At 43.5% G+C, this 16,638-nt stretch overlaps 1 protein-coding gene across 1 annotated transcript; it reads right to left on the bottom strand.

The window, feature by feature from the left end:
• Positions 1 to 1,715: 1,715 nt before the first annotated feature.
• LOC125738935 (vasoactive intestinal peptide) lies at positions 1,716 to 6,720 on the bottom strand. The gene is made up of 7 exons (XM_049008479.1): positions 6,520 to 6,720; positions 5,871 to 5,975; positions 5,176 to 5,286; positions 4,847 to 4,951; positions 4,010 to 4,141; positions 3,363 to 3,471; positions 1,716 to 2,864 (listed from the first exon to the last, which is right to left on the bottom strand). Exons 2-7 carry the CDS (start codon positions 5,963 to 5,965, stop codon positions 2,856 to 2,858), a joined length of 561 nt encoding a protein of 186 aa, XP_048864436.1. The 5' UTR covers positions 5,966 to 5,975; positions 6,520 to 6,720; the 3' UTR covers positions 1,716 to 2,855.
• Between the last annotated feature and the right edge of the window lie 9,918 nt (positions 6,721 to 16,638).

Here is a 16,638-nt window from a genome sequence, read left to right on the forward strand (position 1 = left end):
GCTATTAATTGGTCCAATGTATTAAAAATTACAAGTTAATAAATATCACTGACTCAGAGCTTGAAGCAAACGGGTGAGCATATATAAAATATCCCACAGGTCCACACAAACCGTAAGGGACCAGCCCCCAAATGTGCCCAGCATTTTCGCACCCTGGGTAATTGACAGCATCCAAAACTGTCTGGGCTGATAATGGCCACAGATAATGGCTGGGGGGGGAGGGGGGAGTGGGGGGGGGGCATTGTCAGACCAGAATTGCTTGCATCAGAATTGCAGGAAAAATAATGTGGCATTGAGGTTGTCATCTTTCCTGTTTGCATTTCTCACCCTTAAGTCTGTCCCTTCCTGGTTTGCATGAAAGTGCCATTTTGTCTATTGATATCTTACAGAAACAGAGTTTAAAATACTGTTAGAATTGACAGTGAGGCGCTTCCTGCAGTGTATGAATGCAGCTTCTTTTATCTTGCTGTTCAGATGCTGTAAGTCCTCCTTCTTGATCCTTTCAGGTGTCAGAGAAGTGGCTTCTTGCATCCAGCCCAAACGAACCATCTCTCGTTCTTTTTCTTTGTTTTTTTAGGTCCCCCCCCCCCCCCCATTTTGCTTTTCCCCTGGCGTCTAAGAGAAGAGAATCAGATGTGACGAATCAAGATGTTAAGTGTCACTAAAGGATCTTTTCTCTGCGCTCTGTCCCCTGTGGTCACACGCCTTTCCTGTCTCTTGGTTCACTACCGACAATGAGGATTCTTCATATCGAGAAAGAAGGCAGCTCGTGAGAATGTGACATGTGTGAACACACACTGGTTTGGTTTACAGGATTTTAACTTCTGTATCATAGATGGAGACTGTAAAATGTGGGAAAAGCCAATGATTTATACAAAGCTGACCTGCAGAAGATGTGCCCAAATATCTCCCGAAAACATATAGACAGTGAACAAAGAAATTAGCGTTGATGGGAGAAGACAGTGACTAATTTTGGAGACACCCCTAGTGGGTGTCACATGGGTCATTGGAATTGGCTCTAAACGATGTTGCTGTTGACATTTGTGACTAATATGCCACTTGGATTGAGGTTCTTGTCAACACGTTGACTCATAACTTGCCTGTTTCTGGTGTCGTGTAGTGTTTGTTGTATAATTGTCAGAAAATAGGCTGTACCTTTTATTGTGCTATGAATAAATGTGTATGAGCATGAAGCTCTGGAAAATGAAAAACCTTATCCTGAGATTGCGATGTCTGGATTTATCTTGTTTTAGGAACCTTCCGGAACTTCTGGTTGACCTGGTAAAGTTGTGCTCTTGGTTGACATCAGCGTAACCATAAATAAGAATCGCTTTCAGAGTTTTCTGTATTTTGGCAGCATAAACACCGGAGCCATAACGGTGGCAAAAGCCGTCAATGGAGAATTGTCTTTTTGCTACGATGTCATTTCACTCTTCCGCTCCCATTTGCTGTTGGGTGGAGCTTATTTCCGCCGTGTGGGTGAGGTACAGCCTTATGGGATTCGAGCAGGTCACACAATTTTGCCCCTGCTTCTGTAGCTCAGCAAAGTAGGACACGGTGCTAAAAATGCAAAGGTTGTGAAAGCAGGCATTAAAAATGTTTTACTTTTCCTGTAGTGTAAGTCACTTTGGAAAAAAGTGTTAGATAAATTAATCAAATGAAAGTAACACTGAGATTTCTTTGCGTATTACTTCACAGGTCCGGGCATTATGACGACTATAAATGGAGGATAAGGGAAAGCCAGGTAATTGTTGTCTTCGCAAATAAATGTGACACACAAAGGGCCGCTTTGCACTAATAAATCATTTATTTGCTGCACATATTGTAAGTTACATTCAATTGTGGAGTAAAAGATTCTGTCGCAGTGTTCAGAAAAACATGTCTCAGAGTAGAAATGAAAAAGGAGTTTTCTCATCTTTAATATGACCTTTCATTAAAAATAAAATCGAATCTTTAGGTTATGGATTATCGCACAACGTTTCACTTGAGTTCTTAGGCAGAAAGACAACATGCTGGATTCGTCGTTTTTGACATTAAGCCTGTGAATCAAACAGTGATTTTGGTGTTTTTTTAGGAAAGAATCACACATAACATGCTATGCTTTGTCTTCACTAGTTGTTCTGAAGGACAGAATTTCCAATGCAGGGCTATTTGTTTCTCTTAATCTGCTGTTTCGGGTCAATGGCCCCTCGCCCGGTCTTCCTTCCCCCTTGAGACAGACCTTAATGGGACAGGATTATTCCATTCCAGCTCTCACTTTCCAAGCTCTGCCCCAGTCCTGACTGCAAATACAAATTGCAGGCGCTGATTGATCCAATATCGGACTGCTCTGTGTTTGCATGTTTTCTATTTTAATCACCCACATTTACTATAATCTTTCAGCAGAAACAAAATAGTGTTTCTCATACAAAATGAAGGCGAGTTTAAAAATAAATGGACATCTTTTATATCTTAGGCCAATCCTGCATCACAAAGTGCTGGGTTATTACATTTATTGATTATTATAGTTTAATATGAATACATACTGGAATGCTGTGGAACCTGCCCTGACTCTGTGATACAGTACAATTGGATCATGCCCAGCACAGCGCTTGTTTAAATGCATTTATTGATCTACCATTTACAGAAGACTATTCCAAACAATTCATTTTTTGGCCAATACACATTATGTACAGCATCAGGTCAACAACTCTAGCTAAAGTATTGTCTGTACAATGTAAACATTTACTCTATATATAATTTCTTTTTTTTACTGTGATATATTTCCATTTGGATTTTGATTACTGATGTCCTCATAATGCTATTAAAATCACTGATGATGAATGACCATGGCTTCTGTCTCTCCCCAAAATTCCTCAGAGTGTCTGTGGGGAAAAAAAATGCGAGATAGGAATGTTTAGGTTATATATTAGAGTGGTGATATTGATGTATTTTGGTCTCATTTGTCTGGATAGTCCTTTGGTAGTCAAACATTTATACTACGAAAATGTCCGTCTGTGTGTATCAAACAAGCTTTCCCAACCTCCTCGTCCACACAGGTGCCAGTCTGACCTGCCTTTCCAATAACTTTCTCCCCTGACGTGTGTAACAGATGTGGTGGATCAGACTAAAGACCTAAATCCCCAGCTCAGGAAACCAAACAATGTCCTCCTGCAGGTCCGCAGGGGGTGACCTCCGTGGTCCACGCTCACACAACAAGCTCCGCTACCATCCGCACCACACAAATTCCCAGAGCCCTTCATTAGGTTTCCACCTGCTCAGGGATCCCCGGCCCCTGCTTTCTGAACCAATTAGTGCGGCCCATCTACGAACCCCCTGAACCCTGACTGGTCACTGCCGACGGCAACTTCCTGGGTCCCTACCAATGGGAGATGGCTGAGCAGCTCATCCATGCTGATGTCATCGAAGCTCTCTGGCGTGGAGAGCTCACTTCTGATGGGCTCATCTTGTGTGGCTGGAGGGTCCTCTTGGCTGTCAGAAGCACAGAGCAACATAAAACAATATAAAGATGTCATTCTGCATGAAAAACACAATCACGCACACGATAACCCTGGGGTTAAATACACCTGCTGTTCAATAACGTGGTGCTATCTCATTTTGAGGCCTCTTATGACACAGTTGTGGTGAGAACAAGCAACCGGGCTTTCTCCAAACCCTGAACACCCACGTCTCAATGATTATAAGTATCTTTGAAATAAAAATGTTGCTGAGATCATCCAGTCATTCGGTCATCAACTACTTTATCTGTCCAAGCAGTCTCTCGTTATCAACAAAATTGGCTTAGAAAAAAATGGACTTCACTCCGTTAAATATAATAAGTTTCCGAGTGCTGACCGCAACGAGGAATCAATACAAGAGAACCAAAACCAGGTCACACTTTGCCGAATGTTATTTTATGAAATTAAATTGAACGTGCAGTTTTATAACATAATACTACTTAAAGTGCGACCTGTTTTTGTTCTCTTCGCAATATTAGCTCAACATTCGGCTTTACGGGATCCAAACGCACCTCCTTTTCCCAGTCAGGACGGAGTTCAGGTATTTCTTCACTGCCATCTGTTTGCGGAACCGACTGTAGTTGTCAGTGAAAATGGCATCGGAGTGTCGCTTCACAGGCAGCTGCTCCTCTGCGAGCTCATCGCTTCCATTGAATTGACAAAGAAAATTAACAAATACAACGGCGTACGAGAGGGTTTTAAATGCTGCCGTTACCCCCCCCCCCCTCCGTTTCTGGCCCCCTGCGCAATTAAGTTAATTTATCTCAATTTTCTACAAACAGACAAAAAGCTAAAATATACTACATATGACATATTGGTATTACATTGTCGGCCCTGCTGCGCAAAAATTCTCTTTCATGCCCAACCGACCGGGTTTTAACGCAAACACCACCTGAGAGCTCACACGCCAACCAGCATATTTCCCTTTATTGCATTATACATGTGAGTCTCTTTCCTGCTTTCTCTCTCTTGTCTGCCAGTTTAAATATCCCTGTACTTTGGGGAGCTTTTTCTAGCGATATTATATGATGCAAAAAGACGGTGATCCGAATAACAATTGTCGTGATCAGTATTTGTATATAGATGAAGCAAGATTTTTTTGGAAGTCTTGATCCGCGGCATCAAAACTTGTATTCGGCATAGCTTTTTCAGATGGATCCCTGCACACTCAGATTGAAAGGGGGTGCTGGATCATCCTAATCTTTATACTGCATTGTTTTATCTAATTGCACACAGGCACCATTCCACACCTTATTAAGTATTTGGGAATTGTAATCTACAGTTAAGAAGCATTTATAAAAGGGATGTAAATTAAGAAGAATGGTAAATGAACCCAAGCGGAGCAGTACCTGACTCGCTTTCCGATCAGGGACTCCAGGTAGCGTCTGGCGGACAGCTGACCCAGGAGCTTACTGTACCCACTGGTGAAGAGACCGTCGGCGTGCCTGGTGGGTCTGGCGTGTGAAACGGGACATGATGGAAGGAAAACGAGGCAAAAATGCATGTGCCTTACTGCATTACCTTACATGCGCTCACAAATGTCCTTTCATAAAAATGGATGTACAAAACACAGTCGAGCACCTACATTTTTTCCATGCATACAATCTTTAGGGGTTTAATGCAGATATAAGATCTTTACTGAATACGCTTTTGACATGTTAAAGAACACAATTCGTACCTTTGCATTTGTTTTGATAAATCGTACTGGAGTTTGTAGTTTTCTGGGAGGGAGTCGTGTATGGACGGGGTCCTGGTCCAGTTCTCGTTGTCCCCGTCAAGATTAGCCAACCTGTGGATTAGCAGTGACTGACTTGTTTTAATGTTCCTTAGCGAAAAAGCTGCCTGTTAGATGTTTATCCATACAGTCAATAATATATTATGGACTACAAAATATATCCACGTGCATAGCATCTGCTTGTAAATTGGAAACGGAAATAGAGGTTTTAAAATGATAAAAACTTATAGTTCTTCATTAAAGGCGTTACAGGTTAACTTAGGGTGATCATTACGACAGTGACTGAAAATATATATCGGTGATAATGTTTGTAAACCGTCGGTTAATAGATGATTGATGCAACAGTCATACTACAGTAAACGTTAATATAATTTCAGGTAATTCATCGGTAATTTCTATCGTCGACAATCTACGGTACATATAATAACGAAACTGATATTTAAAGCTTTTTAAAGCTTTATCTATATGCAGACCTCTGAGCAAGTCACTGAGAAAAACAAATACATTCCGATTGTGTTATGATAATGTAGTGCACGTACTTCCCAATCACGCAAACAATTCTTTTACTGTCTGTTTAGTAGGCCTGTAATATATAGACATATAGGTCGTTCTTGATTTCGACGTTTCACAGCGCTTACCTCATTGATGTATACGGTAGACTGAGTGTCCCAGAGTACAGAACGCAACACAGGGCTATCAAGAGCAGGAACTGAGAACCGCTCCTGTGTAACATCGCTTTGAATCTACACAAGGGCAGGATACAGGAATTGGCACAAATCTGACAGAAAGTAAAAATCCAGAACTATACACTGATACTTCAGACAAAACACTCAACCATTATATCATTTTAAAACTTCAGTCACATTCATTGCAGAATCCCACCTAACCTGAATTCATCCCAATCATATGTTTCCAAATGTAATAAAACAATGAATAACTTTACTAGATGTGTAATATGGTAGTAAGCGTCCTTATAACTATTTACAATGCTCGGAAACACTAAAAGAGCGCCAATTTATTGGATTGGATCCGACTACCCTGAGCGATGAGGATTTCAACTTTATAGAAGGACAAAAGAGATAAAGAGCAACATGCTGACCGATAAGAGTTTGCAGATTACATCGCTGGGACTTGAAAATAATTCATTTGTTCCCACTCTCAAGAATACTACCCACAAGAATTTCCAGCCATTAAAATCCGGTAACTGACAAAATGCCAGTACCCCGGTGCTTCTCCGAAAGTGCGTTATACTACAGATATATAACAAGAGCAAGCCGAGGCACTCACCTGTGCTTTACCGTTGATGCTTCTTCCACAGGTGCTGGCCGAGGTTCTGAAAGCTTGTTCTGATACCCTCCTCTGAAGTACCTCCGAAGCGCCGAATCCTTCACCGACGGCTGCCAACCAGTCAGGTCTCCTTTGCTGGCTCTCAGCAGTTCCCCCTTTTATATATCGGAATACTTTTCATCATGCAGAAACGCAATCAGATTCGATCATGGCTGATACGTCATGAAGATCCCATTGGAGTAATTGCATTCGTCATTGGCTCGCTGAGTATCCAACCCCGTGGTGGAATTGAGTTCCAAACTTGATGTTTTACGTCCAGCATGCTTATAAGACTTAATGATGAAGACGAAAACGTGCTTATTTGCAACAATCAGACGATGCTAAATGAACATTTACATCTTCAAAGTCTGATGGTAAAATAACTCATAGTCTAGAGACCCAGTGCTCACAGAAAGTTTTGGGACACTTGTTTCATTCAGTAAAAATATTGCAATGTTGTTGGTTATCTAGCAAAAATAAGTAGTAATGAATTGAAATCCAAATTACTGTTCTTATTGAGTTGTTCTGATTTAAGAAGTTCATTGTCAATCAAGTTCATTGTGTGTTTCTAATCAGTGACACGTCTGCAATAGCATAAAACACCGAAGATTTTTGTTTTATATCCTTTCGGGATCGAGTCAAGGAATGTAATTGCAATTAATAGCAAAATGGCAAGAACAGAACTGAATGAGTCAGTCAAAAAAAGACACTTAATGAAAAGCAAATGTCTGTGTTGAAGATATATGCAGATATGTTATACATCGCGGGGGCGGCATGGTGGTGCAGTGGTTAGCACTGTCGCCTCACACCTCTGGGACTGGGGTTCGAGTCTCCGCCTGGGTTACATATGTGTGGAGTTTGCATGTTCTCCCCATGTCGGCGTGGGGTTTCCTCCGGATACTCCGGTTTCCCCCCACAGTCCAAAAACATGCTGAGGCTAATTAGAGTTGCTAAATTGCCCATAGGAATGCATGTGTGAGTGACTGGTGTGTGTGTGGAGTGTGCCTTGCAATGGGCTGGCCCCCCATCCTGGGTTGTTCCCTGCCTCGTGCCCATTACTTCCGGGATAGGCTCCGGACCCCCCGCGACCCAGTAGGATAAGCGGTTTGGAAAATGGATGGATGGATGTTATACATTGCTTGTCAATGAAGTTTTCCTATGAAACCAACATTTTTACTGAATTGTGCAAGCATGCCAAGGCTTTCTGTGAGCACTGCACCAAAAACTCAAGGGATCCAATGGCCGACATCTTGGTAAGATAAATGATACACATTGGTCTACATAACAGCACTGCAGTGGGTAGCACTGTTGCTTCTCACCTCTGACACCAAGGCTTGAGTCTCTGATCTGGTTCCATGCATATGGAGTTTGTTAAAATTGGGACAGTGGGACTTCACCATCTTGCTCATTTGACTTGATCTGCCGCCCCCTGGAGGATGGGCTCCCCCTTTGGGTCTGGTTAGGGTTATGGCTTCCTCTGCTGCCCCCTGGAGGATGGGCTCCCCCTTTGGGTCTGGTTAGGGTTAGGGCTTCCTCTGCTGCCCCCTAGAGGACGGGCTCCCCCTTTGGGTCTGGTTAGGGTTAGGGCTTCCTCTGCTGCCCCCTAGAGGACGGGCTCCCCCTTTGGGTCTGGTTAGGGTTAGGGCTTTCTCTGCCGCCCCCTGGAGGATGGGCTCCCCCCTCTGGGTCTGGTTAGGGTTAGGGCTTCCTCTGCTGCCCCCTGGAGGATGGGCTCCCCCAAAATTAATTGTAGTCGCCAAATTCCCCACAATTGGAAATGCTTTGTTTGCAGGGTTGTGTGCCCTCTGACGGCTTGGTTGCCCTTCCTGAGTAATTCCCTGGATGGTTTATATATTTTATGCCTCTGTTTCCAGTTGCAATTTCTTTTATACGTGTGGTTTGAAAACAGGATTGTTTTCTATGCTTATACATGTTCTCCCGATGTATTGAAATATTCATTATAAGCATATCAACTTTAACCCATGCATGTGGAATTGGACTAAACTTATTGATCACATGCTATGTATATCAGTATCTCAGCATCTAGGTGGTGCTTGAAGTGCATGCTGGGAGTCCGGCTGCCACACCTATGTACCCACCTGTTATTTTAAGGAGTTTTTCATCCCAAAGGAATCTGATGTACCCTATAAGCATAACTCATCCATAGTAGAAAAAGACACACCACAGAGGATATGATGTAGTACAGATAATCACCCCTGGGACACCCCCCGTCGCAGATTGCTGGGATTGGTCATGGTTTGATGAAACATGTGACACACACACACCCTGCCAGGCGCACTCAGAGTCAGACACACAGATCATCTCCTGGTGAGGCAGCCGGCAACAGGGCGCCTCCCTGTTGGAGCACGACGTACGGTGGGGTGAGAGGTGGGGCAGCGATGCGTTCCTGTGTCACCGAGGCTGGAGTTGACACATGTCACAATACAGGGACAGTCTGAGGACCCTCATGCCTGAGGACCGTCTATGCTGTCATGGATCAGAACAGGGATGTTTGTGTATCTTTCTGGTAAAGGTGGCGGGGGGGGGGGGGGGGGGGGGGGGGGGGGCGGATGTGGTTCAGAAGATCACTGTTGGGCCCCTGAGCGAGGCCCTTAACCGCTCCTCCATGCATCACATATAAAGTTATTCTAGGTCCGGCCCACGTCTCTTGGAGCTCAGTCATGACGCTAATGCAATCATGCCAAAAATTAAATGGATTACGTGCAAACCACTGGGAAACATGCTTGTTTAATTGACAGCGATGATTTAAAACAGAGTCTGGCAGGGCCCCATGCTCAGGAAGCACACACGTTATTTTGATGGAATACGGGGCCATTCCGTGTCCCCTGGAGGGGCGTGATTTTGGAGCCCAGACGCCTTGCGGAGATGTTTTGAAGGTGGTGCTGAAATCACTGATTCCCGGGTGTGAGGTCAGGTCCGTCTGAGGTCCCTCTGTCATTCCATATCAAAGTGACGGTGAGAGTTGGCACCATCTCCCCGTTTCGTGGTAAACGATAAATGCCATATTTACCACCTGACAGCAGCCAATATCCGGTGTGGACCTGCACAAACGCCAGTCGCTTTGACTGATGCATACGCCCCAATGGGGCGCCTGGCTTGTAGGGTGCAGCTCTGACGTGAGCTGGGAGCTCCGTTAAAACTTAATGAAAGACAACACAAGGTGGATGCTTGGATGTGAGCATCAGACCCCTGGTGTAGACTGTAAGCCTCACCCCCGCATTGTCCCCCCCCCCGGCCTGAGACAGCCTGGTATTCAGACACTGACCTTAACAGTGCACTAATGATTTTACCCAGCACCTCTTTGCTTCTTGATTAATGTGCTTTGATTAACGGTGGGAGCACAAGGAACCTGCATCCCCAATTAACCAGACCAGATGACCTGAATCTAATAAATCAAAATGGAACTTCCACTTTGAGTGGAAGTGAACTTTGACCCCTGATGGGTGAAAGAAAGAAATTCTGCCTCAGTATAAAAGATTACGTCTGTTTGACTGCTATATAGACATTTTGAAGACTTATCTATATGATGTTTTTCTATATGACACACTTTATTTACCAGTATCAATATTCTTCACGTTTTCATGTGAAATGCATGAATTTAATAATTACTACACTGATCATTTCTCTTTGGTGAATGTATTGGGTCCATGAAACTTTTATTAGACTTACAAAGGTGTACAAACCTACAGTGACAGCATGGGTCCTGCCCCCCCCCCCAATGGAGCTTAGCCTCCCCCACGCAGCGCTCACAGTGAGCGATACAGTACGACAAAACGAATGTGTCAGACAGGTGTGTGTCTCCTTAGGTCTTGGATCTGAAATGCTGTTGAGAGGCAAATATTTTTGTTGCTCTCTGTTCATTTGGTCATTAAAAACTGCCAAAAAAAAATTTTGTTGAGTCTGTAGTGTGATTTTGTCACCAAGGGAATTGTTTTATGGCTCCTCTATCACTACAAAATCCTAAATATTTAAAGCCTACATCTGGTGAATCCTTTTATTTTGTGTCTAAAAAGTGTTTCAGTTCCTCCAGAAGAATGAGAAATCCTGACGTGCTTTCCTTAGAGGTCTCGCAAGGTGATAAGTGTGCTTTCCTTCCTTGAGTAGTTCCGTACTACATCATTAAGCTAGCTGCCAACATGCTAAGCTTATTTGTGTCTCTGGGTGACATTATCTCCAGTCATGCTATCAGCTTTCAGAGCCTCTGTAGAGTTTTATGAGGTTCTGCCTCGGATGCCATCCGTCTAAAACACGACACACCATCAAAGTCATGGCCACAAACTGCAGCACGCCCCTCATACACCTGCCACTCAAACAGACCAGTCAGATTACAGCTTTTCTTTCCCACGATCCAGTAATAAAATTACATTTTACTTTTACTTCAATGTTAACAATGTAAGGTAAGGAATTTTTAGTGCCATCATCTGCCGGGAGAAAAAGGCAAAGTGTTGAGATAATTATTGGGTTAATTCTCTCTAGCAGAGGACAAATTGTCCAGAATATTCTGTGACAGAAACTCAATGCAGAACTGTAGATTAATGGTACATCCAATGTGTAAAAAAGAAAAAATCTTTTCATTCTCAGTGCAATTTTTCTAAAGTGAGAAAATTCACAGTTAAAGAGATTGTTTATAAATTAAATCAATCATTTCATAAAAAAAATTAAACTGATTGTACTAATATTCTGTGTTCCAAAGAATATCCTCTATTTGACTGCAACACAATTAAACTGTTTTTAAATGTCTATTTGTAAAATTATGTAGTCCATTACTTTTTGGTCAGAGGGACTTGACAAGATTTTTTTTGTTTGTATTTTTTAGTCAGGATTGATATAATTACAGAGATAATTAAGATGTACTGGAGATATTTTCCCCCTCACCAGTCACCTCCTCCAGGGGAGTACCGAGGTGCTCCCAGGCCACCCCAGGGTCTGCCCAGAGGCCTCCTCCCGGTTGTACATCCCCGAAACACCTCCCCTGGGAGCATCCAGGGGGCATCAAAGACAGATGCCCAAACCACCTTTCAAAGCGGAGGAGCAGCAACTCTACTTTGAGCCCCTCCCGAATGTCTGAGCTCCCCACCCCGATCTCTAAGGCTGAGACACCCACACATGGGCAGGTTCTATTGACATGTAAATATAATGAGATCCAGTGACCACCACAAACAGGCGTTTCTTTCAATGCATTTTCGTCTTCATTGAACATGCCAGTTAACACGTCAAACTGAACAGATAATCACATCTTTCCCATGTAAAATGGCAATTTGTACCAACCAATATTTGCTTCGCTTCCCGTACTCAGTTTTGCTAATATTTTCGCAAACTTAGACTAAACCTGAAAGATGAGCAGGCAGAACTGAGTCATGATTCCACCTCAAACTCAAAGAGAGGGAAATAAACACTTCTTCATGGTTAAATAGATGCGGGTTTGCTAAGTGCAATTGGCTTCTATTAAATTGAAAATGCAATCAAATACTGTTTTTTTTGCAGACCAGCGCTGCCCTTTTCAAGGGCTGTCGCTTAATGGAAACAAAAACGCGTATTTTCTAGTTTTCTTGCATTTAAAATGTTAATCGGTAGCACACAAAACCACTCACGGCTTTCAGAGAAATGTAGGACCCAAGATAACTGGATTCTAGAAGGTTATGTCGAGAACTGACGAAAGGATAAGAAAGACCGCAAGGGCGCCCTGATGACTGAATCTCACCCTAACGGATGCATCTTTAGACTCGGCCAAGTTTCAGTTGCCCCGTCGCCGTGATCCGCACTAATTGTGCGCATATCGATCATTTTAACAAATCAAAGCTTAGATACAACTACGCGAATGTCAGTGGGTAACGTAGCCGTTACTGACAAGCACTTAAGTGCAAATTGACAGGGCAGATCCTAAGAAGGGACTCGTTGTTGTACATTTTAAAATATTCTTGTTCCAGACAAATTAAGCGGTTGGTTGGTTTTAATAAAATAATTAGCAAATGAAACAAGCATATACAGGCTACAGCAATATCAACTTCAGCTTAATGTGGTTAAAATAATAATGATAAAATAATAATGTATTCTGGTTATAAGATTTTAAAATACAAATTTAAAGGCATTTTCCTTTTAAAAACTGGTCATTGCCGGTCTCCGGTTCGCAGAGGCTGTTAAGGACACCGGGTCGTTGAATATCACCCGATTTGCTGTAATGAGCCTGCGGCTTCAGCGCGGACATTTCCGCCGTGATGATGCGCAGCCATTCATTAGGGTGGAAGTGGATGCTAAATGTCGAGGGACGGATCAGCTGCATGCGATGCCGGGGGGGTGGGGGGGTGGGCAGTGTGTGTCTGCTGCTGAAAGTACAGCGTCAGCCTTTAGAGAGGGATATCCAAAGCCCGGATAGGAGTCATCCAGCATCTGAACAATGGTGCGCACTTCATCACTGCCGCTGGAGGACAGTAGTGAATTAATTACATTCCTCTTCAGTGTTAGTCTTCTGCCCTCCAAAAAGTTTATATAACATCTCAAGGGTTAAATGTTCCTTATGCACACGTTTAACCGCCGGATCTGGGTACAGATACATACATGTATGTGTAAACGATGGAATCACGTCAAAGCCACGTCACATTGTAATGTCAAACCGGATGCTTTCACATAAATAATAATAATACGTATGAATTTTTTTCTCTATAATGAAGTCAATTTCTGGAGTTTGACTTAACACTAGATTTGCCGAGTTTTTATTCTCTGCTGAGAGTCCCAAGGTGTTTGTCACCCCTGCTGTGATTTTCGCAGGTCTTCAGCCCCATCCTCCTCCTGCTTTTGTTGTGCAAACACACCCATTACCTGTGAGGCCTGGCACATTTGCATTTTTTACTCAGAGTAGCTCAAATCCAAGGCAGACTAAACCTCTGTGTGTGACATGGAAACCTTCACAAAAGTCTGCCATATCTATACCAAATATCCCACACACTGACTGACCTGCAAATATGAAAGACGCACATTCACAAAATATATGGAAACACAAGTCTGTGTTATTTATAAAACAAATTGAGTGAAAATAGAATGAAAAGTTGCTAATAGAATGAAATGAATAAAATGAAAACATGCTAACACTTCAGTCTCCAATGCATGTTTGTATATAAATGTCATAAGCTGAGTGAAGTCATGGTCCATGGTTTTTGACATGCTCATACACATACAGAATAAAATGTCATTTCATTTTCATTGGCCATCACTGAATTATAACACCAAAAGTGAATTTTGTTTTTGTGTGATCTCTCCAGCTTTGCATGTTTGGCTGTTCATGTAAAAATTGATGTATCCGTGCCTCAGTTCCAGGTTCATCTCTTCGTCATCTTTCTGCCTTTTGTCTCAGTGGTTACTGTCCCACACAGTCTGTCTATCTTTCAAAGTCTGTGTTTGCAGCGTTTGAAAACTCAGTGACCATCATCCCTGTATTTGGCAATGGAGTTCCTTGGCTAGAAGAATCGGAAACAATCTTCTTTTTCCTTTCCACCCTGTAGATGCTTTGTACAGAACGTAGGCATTCACCGCCACCAAGTCCAGCATGTTGTAAAACACAGCTACTGGCCACTTGCTTGTTGCTGCTCGTACTGAATACATGCGCGCCATTCTAAACACTGACGTGGAGAATTCCTCTCCCTGTGCAGTGTCCTTTGCCAATGGAGGAAGTTCACGGCAAACGTTATTCACCATGCCCAGTAAAGTGAAGCAGTCTGTGTGACAGTGACAGTGAGGTGAAGAAATTGTCCATTGTGACATTTCTCCCGTCATCCAGAAATGACTCCATCAGACTCATGACCACGTTCTCTGCCAGCCTTCACCAAGAACTGTGCTGAAAGTTTCACTCCAGGAGAACACATGAACATAGATGTACAGCTGTTCTCGACCAAGGTTCATTGTCCATGCAGTATATTTACATTTACATTTACAGGATTTGGCAGACGCCCTTAGCCAGAGCGACTTACATAAGTGCTTTGAGACTCTGCAATGAATTTCCGATGCTAGCTCAATAAGGACCCCAGCTACGAATACTATCTCTGAGAACGCCATTGAGTAGTGCAGAATTTTTATTTTATTTAATTTTTTTAAAACACACACCAGAAAAAGAGTCGAGTAAGAATATAGAAGTTCTACGTCAGGTATTTCTGAAAAAGAAAAGTTTTGAGTCGTCGCTTGAAGACATTCAAGGATTCAGCTGTTCGGACATCTAGGGGGAGTTCATTCCATCAAATAGGTGCCAGGACAGAGAAGAGCCGAGATGCGTGTCTTCCTTGTGCCTTGAGGGGAGGTGGGACCAGTCGAGCAGTGCTGGAGGATCGGAGAGATCGTGGTGCAGAGCGGGGTGTGATGAGGTCCTTTAGGTAGGATGGTGCCAGAGAATTTTTGGCTTTGTATGCGAGCATCAGTGTTTTGAATCTGATGCGTGCAGCTACAGGAAGCCAGTGGAGGGAGCGCAGCAAAGGAGTGGTGTGGGAGAACTTGGGAAGGATGAAAACAAGACGAGCAGCTGCATTCTGAATCAGTTGGAGGGGACGGATGGCGCTCAGTGGTAAACCCGCTAGAAGCGAGTTGCAGTAGTCAAGGCGTGAGATGACGAGGGACTGGACGAGTATCTGGGTAGCCTGGGTGGAAAGAAATGGACGTATCCTCCTGATGTTAAAGAGGAGAAACCGACAAGAGCGAGAAAGACTGGCGATATGTGAGGAAAATGACAACCGATCATCTATGGTAACTCCAAGGTTTCTAGCAGAAACCGAAGGACGGATCAGGGAGTTGTCAAAGGAGATCGCAAGGTCCTGGAGGGGGGATGAGTCAGCCGGGATGTAAAGCAACTCAGTTTTACTAGTTTTGAGTTTTAGCTGGTGAGTGGTCATCCAAGATGAGATGTCTGCCAAGCATGTAGAGATCTTAGTGGAGACATGAGTGTCTGAGGGAGGGAAGGAGAGGATGAGTTGAGTGTCATCGGCATAGCAGTGGTAGGAGAAGCCATGTGAGGATATAACTTCGCCAAGAGATTTAGTGTAGAGGGAGAATAGGAGAGGGCCAAGAACCGAGCCCTGAGGGACACCGGTGGAAAGACAACGTGGAGTAGATGTGGATCCATTCCATGTCACTTGGTATATCGCATCCAAGCCGGACAAATTTGGGATCAAGTTCTGGATGGCCACGGATTTGGAGACCAAATACGTCTGCAACGTGTCCCCTAACTTGGGAAAGGACCCCAGTCACCAGAAAAGGGAGAGGCTGGCAGAGAACATGGTCATGAGTCTGATGGAGCCATTTCTGGATGACGGGAGAAATGTCACAACGGACAATTTCTTCACCTCACTGGCACTGTCACACAGACTGCTTCAGCGCAAAACAACACTACTGAGCACAGGGAATAAAGTTTGGTATGAACTTCCTCCAATTTCAAAGGACACTGCACAGCAAGAGGAATTCTCCGCGTCAGTGCTTAGAAGTGGCAGTGTCTCCTTGACAATTTATGCACCTAAAAAAACAAGATTGTGTGTGTTCTGAGTTCCTTGGACCAAGATGTGGCGATCTGTGAAGACAGAAAGAGGAAACCCAACACGATAACAGACTATAACCACATGAAGGTATGTGAATGTGTGTATAATTTTACATCAGTGCTACAATGTTTTCTGATATGTACTATACAGGCCTATATAGAAAGAAGGTAGAAAAAAAGCAAATACACTCATGACTCTCTCTCTCTCTGCTGTTATAGTGTGGTGTAAATGTGTTGGACCAAATGGCGCGCATGTATTCCGTAAGAGCAGCAACATGCAGGTGGCCAGTAGCTGTATTTTACAACATGCTGGACCTGGTGGTGGCAAATTCCTACGTTCTGTACAAGGCATGTACAGGGTGGGAAGGCAAAAGAAGATTATTTTTGAGTCATCTAGCCAAGGAACTCCATTGCCAATTTATGCCACAAAAGGCTATGGGGACAGAGGAAGGCTGCTGCTGTGCCAGGACTTGTATGGACAACTCAGTGTCAGGTACAGGAGAACTGCAACAGAAACCGCAGCAGGTTTACCAGTGCAAAGTGTTACAAAT

The sequence above is a fragment of the Brienomyrus brachyistius genome, chromosome 3 (assembly GCF_023856365.1).
Source record: "Brienomyrus brachyistius isolate T26 chromosome 3, BBRACH_0.4, whole genome shotgun sequence".
Taxonomy (NCBI): Eukaryota; Metazoa; Chordata; class Actinopteri; order Osteoglossiformes; family Mormyridae; genus Brienomyrus; species Brienomyrus brachyistius.